At 41.1% G+C, this 11,069-nt stretch overlaps 1 protein-coding gene across 1 annotated transcript; it reads right to left on the minus strand.

The window, feature by feature from the left end:
* Positions 1 to 2,253: 2,253 nt before the first annotated feature.
* On the minus strand, positions 2,254 to 3,171 carry LOC146811580 (taste receptor type 2 member 7-like). The gene has a single exon (XM_085615070.1). The coding sequence runs from the start codon at positions 3,169 to 3,171 to the stop codon at positions 2,254 to 2,256; it is 918 nt and encodes a 305-aa protein (XP_085471196.1).
* Positions 3,172 to 11,069: the final 7,898 nt, after the last annotated feature.

Below are 11,069 nucleotides of genomic sequence, written 5' to 3' on the forward strand. Positions count from 1 at the left end.
TTATTAAAGCAAACAGAATTCCATGTTTACAAAGCAAACAGAGCATTTGACGTAATGTTTTCTTCAGATAATCAAAGATTCTCTATCACGTCGCCGACTGTTTAACTCAACAGGCTTTTTAAAGCCGCAGTAAGGCGGTTAATTCGCTACTTTTTCTTTAGGGCTGTTATCCATGAGGTACAGCAATTGAGTAAAGTCCAGACTTTGCATCTGAAATTCCAACATACTTTCCACCTGCCTGTTTTCACTTATATAACACAATTAACCAATTTAAGCTGCTTGGCGAAGGTTTTCCAAGTTTATTTTCTTGCCTTTGGGTGTTTGTCAGTCCTTAGCTGCCGTCACTGTGTATCTATGATCCAGGAACGGAAAGTGACAGAAGAGTAGCATCTGTGCTATAAAAGAATAAATATAATAAGAAAATGAGGAGAAAAGCCCATAATTATATCAAGAGTGAAAATAAAAGTAGCAAAAAAAAAGAGAAGGTGAGATATCCAACATATTACTAAGTGGGGCAATATTGCAAAGGTTCAACACAAGAACAAGCATTTACAAAAGTAATAGGTTTCTCCTGGCCCAACTCTCTTCCTTAAGTCCACGCTTGGCAAATAGGTTATTTGTCTTCACTTTTGGGGAAAGGGTTTGCTAAGCGCGTCAACTAGTATACACGTCATTTGTATCATTTGTACTTCTTCCTGTCTTCTCCTAGCCTGCTTGAAGTTTAATGAATTAAAAATTATTTACATGTCAATAACCACCATTAAGCTAGGAACAGCATTTTTACCAGGGACGGGCAACATGGCACAAATGTCCAGAAGGTGCCAAGAATTACTAACATTGTGCCAAAGTCCTCATTTTACCAGGGTGTTCAATTTCCATCATCGCGTCGATGCCCACAAGAGTCCAAGGATTACCCCCCTTTGTTTCAGGGCTTGCATTTCACCGTGGATGGCCACTGCAGGCATCCCATGGACATCCACAAGTTGCCAAAAATTGCCAACCTTAGGAGAGAGCCGGCATTTTACCTATGCTTCTGGCTGACCAGAATAAAAAGTGCATGTGTTTTAGTTTCACACAGAATAAAGAATTGTGTGAAAAACGAGGATTTTACCTGAAGAGGAGTTGGTTGCTACTGAGGCATAGTTTGACTAGGCCAATACAAGGGGTTGAAGAGTTGAGTGTGACTTCACTGCATCCCTGGAATAAGTCTTGAAGAGTCCTATTACTTCCTGTTTACTCCACTCTGTGTCACTGAAAAGAAGCTTCATCCCAGGATTCCAGCAGCGCAAGCCACCACCAGGCTAAGCGGAGGAAGTTTGCTCCCTCTGTTCTAAGTTTTGGGCAAGCAGTCGCCCTATCCATGTACATTGTTAGTCACATATGTCCTGTACAAGAGATTTAGTTTTATTAAGTTCCCTTGATATCAGTGTACTCAATTTACAGATGCAAAGGTATCAATATTTCAGCAGGTCCAGTTGCACTGGGGCGCGTGTGAAATAGGTCCTACTACACCCCAACGAGTCACTGTTTTTCCACCAAGATGGGGGATGGGGAGGACCAATACTTTGTTGCATTAGGGTTCACGGCACTCTTGCTACTTCGCTACTACATACCCGTGCGTCCTAGCACCTTGCTCCCCACTTCCTGGAAAAAGAGAAAGAGTTAGCATAAGGCTAGGGCGGTCAAAGTCAAGTCTGGGGAACCGGGTTCGAGTCTCGGCAAGGATGCACAACATTCTGGGCAAATCACTTGATCTCCCCGTGCCTAACAAAAATGAATGTGTCCTCATGTAACGCAACTGGTGCTATGTAAAGTGCTCTGATACCCGATACCTTTGGGTCAAGTTCGCGATATATAAAACTCCGTAAAAAAAATCTCTATCTCCAAAGACCCTCATAAGGCACAATCCTCAGCGACACCCTCTTTCACCCGGAGGTAAAACAAAGTATCTGATAATCATCCTTTCGCCCTGCAGCCTTGAGTTCTTTCTCTGAGAGAGCTGAGAGGTGGTGGGGGGCTGACAGCAGCTCTGTAGCTGCAACTAGCCCGCTGTCGGCTTGCAAAGAAGTAATCTTTGGGTTTCTAATGATAAGTAGAAACACTCTGGTAACATTGTTAGCCCAAAGAAACAGGGAAAAAGTAGAAGACAACTTTAAAGCATTCGTTTCTTAAGCTGTTCTGGACCTTCTCTTTGGTGCTATCGCTGCCATTGAGAGCTGCAGATCACAAAGGTTTACTGTTGTTAAAAGTAACTCAGTTCTTGAGGGTGCAGAGAAGACTTGCTGAAGCACGCCTCAATTTGGTGTTCCCCATGATTAACAAAATGGATGCCACTGCAACTATGAAAAGCAGAACCATCCAGCAGATCGTGGCCTCCAAAGACGCGGTCTGAAAGACACTCTGCCGAATCAACATGGCCATCAGGAAGTAGAACACGTAGATGAAGAGTTGGGACACCACTGTTTTGGCGGCCTTGACGTGAGCTTCCAGTCGAGGCTTGCTGGAACAAGGCAGGTTCTGCTCCATGTGACGCTTGTGTCTACAGAGGGATCTGATGATCAGCGCTGAAGAGGTCACTCCAAGGACTAATGGGAAGCAAAAGCCAATGAGGGTGGTAATGACTATGTAGTAACAAGGCGCATCTGGTGCATCTCTTTCAAGGGTGGAGTTTGCTGTGAGATTGCTCATCATGTTGTGGTTGAATTCCTGACTTAAAAAGAAATAGACTGCAGGAGCACTCACTATGAGGGATATCAGCGCTCCCCCAAACGACAGGCGCTGAATTACTACTGGCAACCTCATCTTCAGCCTGCTGAGGAGGGGGTGCTTGAAGTCCACGATCCTCAGGCAATAGAAAACAGATAGACAGGTTGAGAACCAAAACGCAGTGACTCCTAAAAAGAGAAAGAGACCAGTGAAAGCCCCTCGAAGTTTGAACGTTGCCTGAAGACCACTGTATTGCAAAATGAAGACATTAAATAAACATATTGTGCTCTGGAATACAATTCCCGTGAAGGCCAGCATGGTGAGGATGATGTCCACAGAGTTAATGCTCCTGCTAATCTTCCAGTCTAGAAGATTCACAACCACCATAAATGTGTTGATGGCAATGCCGACCACTGTTTGAGCCGCGATGATGGCCAAGCAAACGACATGCCAAGGGCTCACCATGGTCTTCCCTCAATGGAACAGCAACTGGTCTTATTCAGGTACTCTGTCTGTAATGTTCCTGCCGCTAGAATGCAAGATCTGTGATTAAAATTCGAGCGCTCTCTGAAGGCTCATGGCTATGCTGTGAGTCTATGGTGCTTCATATCATGCAGAAACTATATTCCATTTCTATCCATCCTGCTTATTTCTGAAAGAATGCAAATGTGGGGAGTGCCTCACAAATCCTCAGAGCAGACCACAAATTTGCCTTAGAAGCTTTCAGTATTCAAATTAAGCACAGTCTATTTTTGATTTGTAGAGGTGATCACACGGTGTTGGCACTTGTGCTGCTTGGTGGCTCTGTTTAGCACTTGGAACGCCTGATTACTCTAAGCACGCATGCGCCTCAGCCTTATGACATGGCTTTGTTCCTGCTTCAGATCTGGTGTTGTGGGCATAAACTAGCCAAAGTTGACACCTTTTGTGAACTGGACTGAGGGCCCAATTTAGAGTTTGGTGTACAGGGTTCTCTGTCACAAACACCCTCTCCATCCGACGGCGGTGCTCTGGCTGGCTCTGCTGTCACAAAGCTTACTCCAACAGGCCGATGGAGTAGAGCTTGTTAGAGTTAAGACATTAGTACGCCCGTCACATATTAGAGCAGACAGTCTGATGTTTTTATTCCTGTCCATCACCAACAGGAAAAGACTGTCGGTATTGGCCAGAAAACTGACCACTGCACACTGGAATTATTTATTTGTTTTGCAAAAACAAACTTCCACTTTGGGGTTGTTTTTGAAAAACAACATTTTTGTGTGCGTCAGTCTGAAAGAGGGCAGCCACACACCAAGCTTGCAGTGCCTTCAGAGGAACTGCCTTGATGGTTAATCCTCTGAAGAAAGAAGGATCACAACTGAACTTGCGATGACCTCTAAATATGGCAGGCAGGATTCCGCCAGGGTGGCAGAAGGAATGTCGTCCACCACACTGATGCACAGCGGGCGTCATGCCAAAGTATAAACCAAGCCCTAAGAGTTGCTTTGCCAGATCTTTGGATACAAAGCTTAGAGTAAAGCCTGGCATCTTGGGATTGTCCAGAAATGCCAATCAACCTTAATGCTGCAGTTATCATTGGCTATAAACCAAAACTGGGTTCTGGCTCAAAAACTCAGCTGGACTGAGCCAAATTAACCAAACCAACAAAACCTCTTGTCCAAACTGAGAACTATTAGACAACAATCCCTTTTCAACAAAATCCTATCATGAAACGTAAAACAAGAAAGGAGGGCTTTAAGAATTGCCTTTTACTCAGAAAAACATTTATTATTTATTTAACATTTTTCTTTTTTGTGCGCTCAGCAATTATTGATTGCGCATTTACATTTTACAAAATACGACACAATATACATACAAATATTTTAAACAAAACAAAATAATACTGTTAATACCCTAGGGGTTTTAAACTACATTCATTCATCAAACATTCATACATACAATCGACACACACTAAACAAAGCGGTCCTAATAAAACCTCTTCCTTTGAAATGAGGTATTTTCCAAACTTTATATATGTTCTGACATTTTCTCTTTTTTTCTATATACAATGAAAGAACTGAAAGCACATTTTGGACAAAGCTTTTCAAATGGATGTGTAAAGGACCGAACTGGTCGACGCGTTTCGAACCTCTATCTTTATGAGGTTCTCCTCAGGACCAACCAATTTCTGTAACAAAAAGACACAAAAACCCTCTTAAAATAGTTGAAACACCTTAGGAACTCTCGCAAGCCACCATCAGCAACTGAGCAAACCCACCTTACGAAAGTATGTCAATGTGGAACCTTCACCTTCATTAGCCTTCAATGACTTTAACAGCTTACACTGGGGCTGTAGAAACAGACAGATAATTCCCACTCATATCATCATTCTTTCTGTCAAAAGACATAAAAAATGACATAAAAAATGACAAACATAAAGACAGCTTGATTTCCATTTTGCTCACCCTTCGAAGTGAATCCGTTGTCTAAATTGGACAGCCGAATCCTATAAAAAGTTATAAAATAGCATCACCAGAAAATAAATGGATACCTCCTGACTACCTCTTTTTAGCATCCAGAGTTGGCTTACCTAATTAGGAGACGGCTGTCTCCTTAATCAGCTCCCTCAGTGAATCAAAAACCTCTTTTCTTCCTAAGGGGGAAAGTAAACATTTTTGATGTCCTCCTATAAGCTAACTCAAATCATGGGCAAATGGAGTCTTTACATCCCGAACGTGGTCGCTTACCTTTGTAAGTTTGCTGGGTACGTAGTCGTGTCTCTTTGCAGTCTCGTGCCGGCAGCTGAAACCGAAGGCGTAAAATGTCGCCATTAGTTGAATTCGGCTTTTGCTATCGACGAAGTTTACTACGATGTAAAAAAGAATTCATTGCCCGCTTACCGAGACAAAGAAAATAGTGAACAGGCCAGTTTGCGTTACAACGTTTTGTCCGAACACGCACCAACTTCGAAAATTGATCCTTACTAACTGGCACTTGATTAAAAATCTCCATGAGGACTTTTCCGCTCCACCCCTTTTTGCGTTCAAAAAAGAAAAAAGCATAGCCAATTACATCGTTAGAGCAGCTTTACCGAAGCAGCAGATCCCGACTCTGAGAAGTTTGCTAGCCCTACCACCAATTGTAGGGCACCACAAATGCGGGACTTGTACTTGCTGCGAGCAAACCATTGAAGGAGATCTCTTTATCTTTAATAACATCAATTGGAAACACAATATGTTTACAAACTGCAGAACTAGGAATGTTGTTTACGCAGTTACCTGCCCATGTCCAAAACTTTACATTGGAAAGACCACTCAAGAGGTTCGGCAGCGCATCACTCAGCACAAGTCAAGGATTCGACGGAGAGTGGAAAATGCTCCGCTAGTTAGCCACTGGGTCACAAAAACACATAGTGAGGAAGACTTCAAATGGACAGTGCTGTCCAAAATTGAGAAAGACCCCCGTGGGGGTGATTTGGAGAGGCTCTTGAGCCAACGTGAGGCATTTCTCATTATGAAATTTAACACGACAACCAATGGACTTAATGAGACAGCAGAGATTTTTAAACCAATCACAACATGATGATGCCCTTAGTAGTGGCTGTCCTTACATGCAATGCGTAGATTTTAGCCACTAAACCATAGAAGCATATCAGGCTCTTTTCACCATGTGTACCCTTTGAGGAACTAATGACGGTGACCTCTTAAGGAGTTATTGACAAAGAAAGCCAGGTTATCATTTTTTCAGTAGGAAACTACATCCCCCACCCTGTTTTGAAGTAGCGGCAGATTAAACTACAATTCCCATGAGTCAATGGGGTTGTTATGACCCGGGAGGATTCAATCGCTACATCATCCAGTTCATGTTCGAAGCACTGCGCGTAGACTAACGGAATCGTGTCACGCTGTAACAGTGGAGAAACCTCGGTAAGCGGGCAATGAATTCTTTTTTACATCGTAGTAAACTTCGTCGATAGCAAAAGCCGAATTCAACTAATGGCGACATTTTACGCCTTCGGTTTCAGCTGCCGGCACGAGACTGCAAAGAGACACGACTACGTACCCAGCAAACTTACAAAGGTAAGCGACCACGTTCGGGATGTAAAGACTCCATTTGCCCATGATTTGAGTTAGCTTATAGGAGGACATCAAAAATGTTTACTTTCCCCCTTAGGAAGAAAAGAGGTTTTTGATTCACTGAGGGAGCTGATTAAGGAGACAGCCGTCTCCTAATTAGGTAAGCCAACTCTGGATGCTAAAAAGAGGTAGTCAGGAGGTATCCATTTATTTTCTGGTGATGCTATTTTATAACTTTTTATAGGATTCGGCTGTCCAATTTAGACAACGGATTCACTTCGAAGGGTGAGCAAAATGGAAATCAAGCTGTCTTTATGTTTGTCATTTTTTATGTCATTTTTTATGTCTTTTGACAGAAAGAATGATGATATGAGTGGGAATTATCTGTCTGTTTCTACAGCCCCAGTGTAAGCTGTTAAAGTCATTGAAGGCTAATGAAGGTGAAGGTTCCACATTGACATACTTTCGTAAGGTGGGTTTGCTCAGTTGCTGATGGTGGCTTGCGAGAGTTCCTAAGGTGTTTCAACTATTTTAAGAGGGTTTTTGTGTCTTTTTGTTACAGAAATTGGTTGGTCCTGAGGAGAACCTCATAAAGATAGAGGTTCGAAACGCGTCGACCAGTTCGGTCCTTTACACATCCATTTGAAAAGCTTTGTCCAAAATGTGCTTTCAGTTCTTTCATTGTATATAGAAAAAAAGAGAAAATGTCAGAACATATATAAAGTTTGGAAAATACCTCATTTCAAAGGAAGAGGTATTATTAGGACCGCTTTGTTTAGTCTGTGTCGATTGTATGTATGAATGTTTGATGAATGAATGTAGTTTAAAACCCCTAGGGTATTAACAGTATTATTTTGTTTTGTTTAAAATATTTGTATGTATATTGTGTCGTATTTTGTAAAATGTAAATGCGCAATCAATAATTGCTGAGCGCACAAAAAAGAAGAATGTTAAATAAATAATAAATGTTTTTCTGAGTAAAAGGCAAATCTTAAAGCCCTCCTTTCTTGTTTTACGTTTCATGATAGGATTTTGTTGAAAAGGGATTGTTGTCTAATAGTTCTCAGTTTGGACAAGAGGTTTTGTTGGTGCAGTTATCATTGGCAGTCTTAACAAGTTCTTTAAGATATGCATTGTTCAGTAGGCACAGAAATTGCTGAGTTTCAACACTTTTGTATCATAGTGAGCAACCAAAAAGGATCTGTCTGAGAGAAGAACAGAGTAAAGACTATCTCAAAAAGCATGCCTTCAGAGTCGCATAGGACAATTCCATATATCAACACTACAGTCACAGTGGGTGTTCTGTTTCAAAGTGTGCCACACTGCAGTTGTTTGTCAGAATATTAATAACCAAAATATTGTATAACATAAATAAATATAATTTACAAATATATTGCTCCATTTGGGTAGATTTTCTTTTATTAACACAAATGGGGTGATATTTTGTGACAATATTTAGAATACTTGATTTTAGTCTTACGATATTTAAGCCACAATACTCTGTTGCCAATTGAACCCTTTAGCAGTTCTGTATATCAGGTTAATGTAGATCCATTCCCCAATCCTAAGGCGTTTCCTCAGTTGACTGTTTTCAGTCAACTGAGGAAACAAATATATAGTAAATTAAATGGAAATCATGTAGCCGATTATATGCACTTTACTGTATGATATAAACATTTACCATCAAGCACTGACAAAGCAAACTGATCTGGTGTTGGCTTCCAGCCTTTTAGTTTTGTCAATGTTTGTTTTGAATTGTCATGTCTTTTTTAAAACTTTATTGGTGGGGGAGCTGTTGAGCCCTTTACTATCTCTTTCTCTCTCTCTCGTTTTATCTATCTATCTATCTATCTATCTATCTATCTATCTATCTATCTATCTATCTATCTATCTATCTATCTATCTATCTATCTATCTATCTATCTATCTATCTATCTATCTATCTATCTATCTATCTATCTATCTATCTATCTATCTATCTATCTATCTATCTATATATTCCCCCGTTATAGTTAGTTCAGCTAACTATAACTCGCGCGCCCGCAATCCACTGCTGATGACGTCACATATTAAATCATTCATGACATGGTCAATGACATCACTCATGACATCACTGATGACATCTCAAATGACATCACCGATGACATCACTGATGATGTCATGCATTGAGTATGTGTTTCTGAACAGTTTTAATATGTTTAATAAATATAGGGAAAGACCTATTGAAGAATGAGTGGGTGTACAAGTGTGTAAATGGATGATTTTCCGTGGTGCGTAACTGACTCTATAAGTGAGTCATTATATATATCTTACTGCAGACTAGTGACTTAACTGTGTAAATGTCTGTATGTGTCTGTGTGTTGTTGTCTAAGTGGCTCCATGGTTTTGTGAATAGCTATATGAGTGTCTATATGGGTTATTGATTGGTTGTCTGAGTATCTGTATGGGTGCCTGTGTGTTTGTGTGGGTAGGGTGTGTGTTACTCTGTGCATAGATGTGTGAGTGGGTGATTCTATGGATGCATGGTTTTAAGAGTGCATCTGTGAGGGACTGTATGGTTGGATGAGTGTATGTATGGGTGTGTTAGGGATTGAATGTATATCTCAGTGCTACATGTGTGACTAACTACATATGTGAAAGGCAGTATATATGTGTGTAAGAGTATATAAGTGGGTATATGTGAGAGTGTGTGATTCTGAGAGTGGCTGTATGGATGCGTGTGTGCTTGTATCAGTGATTGTATAAGAGCGTAAGAATGTGGTACTATTTTTATGAGTAAGTGAACTTGAGTGTGTTTAACTGGATAGGTGAGTAAATAGGACTGTGTTTAATTACTTGCACGACTGACTAGGTGTGTCAGTACCTCAATGGATGATTGGCGGTGTGTGAGTGTCTATAAAGGTGTCTAAATGCATATGATAGTCTTGTATGGAGTGACTGTAAGTATGAGTGACTGAAAAGGAGAATGAGTGGAGTTGTATGTAGACCTAAGAGTTAATAAGTGAGTATGTAGTTATATGTATTGGAGTACGTATAGTTTTGAGAATGTAACTCTGAAATTTTCAGTCGGTGTTTGAAAGGTTATGTTAGGGTGTGAGAACATGTGGTAATTTTTCACATGGATGACGTCATCAGTGATGTCATCAGTGATGTCATTTGAGATGTCATCAGTGATGCCATGAGTGATGTCACTGACCATGTTATGAGTGATGTAATATGTGACGTCATCAGCAGTGGATTGCGGGCGCGCGAGTTATAGTTAGCTGAACTAACTATAACGGGGGAATTTCATTGGTTTTGTACGAGTGAAATGTCCAGCTAACTATCACATGTGTGAAACCTATGGTTTTTTCAGTGAATTTGCAAGGTTTTTTAAATGCTAATTCCTAACTATAACGTGTGTGAGACCTATGGTTTTTTCAGTGAATTTGCAAGGTTTTTTAAATGCTAATTCCTAACTATAACGTGTGTGAAACCTATGGTTTTTTCTGTGAATTTCAAAGGTTTTTTAAATGCTAATTTCTGAATGTTTTATTATATTATTATTTTTTTTTTAACAATATGCTACCTATGTATATAATTATAGATTTACTGTATCCTGCAATATGGAATGGCTCACCTTTTTTGAAAAATGCTTAGATATAGTAGAACAGCATAGTTAATATCTTCTAAAAACCTGTAAACATTTTTTTTTTTGTTAAGGTTTTTTTTACCGTGCGTGCACCGTAAGCTTACGGTGCGCGCACGGTACGGTACAAGTACGGTGCGCGCACGTAGTTTGCATGCGTACGTGATTTACGTACGCATGCGTACTTCGTCTGCGATGCGTACGCGCGTGCTCCGTACGCACATGCACGCGTGTTCTTTTTGAGCATGCGCACGTGCTCCGTACGCGGGTGCGCCAGACGCGCATGCGCGCGTGCTCGGAATGTGCATGCGCGCGTGCGTCATACGCGCGTGCTCCGTATGCGCATGCGCGCGTCTTACGTACGCGCATGCGTGCTTGTACCGTGCGTGCACCTTAAGCGTACTGTGTGCGCACGGTAAGTCATGTGATCAAGAAACAACACTTTTCATTGGTTTAAAGTAGTTTCATTTCCAGAAACTTCCAACACCACACCCATTCCCCTCATTATTACTTCTGATTCCCTGGGAGAAGGAGCTGAACTGTTTTTGTGATACAATGGCAGAGCAGCAGTCATCTTCTGGGAGTGAGCAGGAGAGCCTTGTCAGACAGAGACAGAGGAAACAGAAAGATTCTTTTGTCTGGCAATTTTTTACATTTCCACAGGGGGAGAAGAAAGTGAA

The sequence above is a fragment of the Triturus cristatus genome, chromosome 7 (assembly GCF_964204655.1).
Source record: "Triturus cristatus chromosome 7, aTriCri1.1, whole genome shotgun sequence".
Lineage (NCBI taxonomy): Eukaryota > Metazoa > Chordata > Amphibia > Caudata > Salamandridae > Triturus > Triturus cristatus.

Excerpts from the sequence above, each read along its gene's own strand:
- LOC146811580 (XM_085615070.1), bottom strand. The coding sequence starts at position 3,171 with ATGGTGAGCCCTTGGCATGTCGTTTGCTTGGCCATCATCGCGGCTCAA.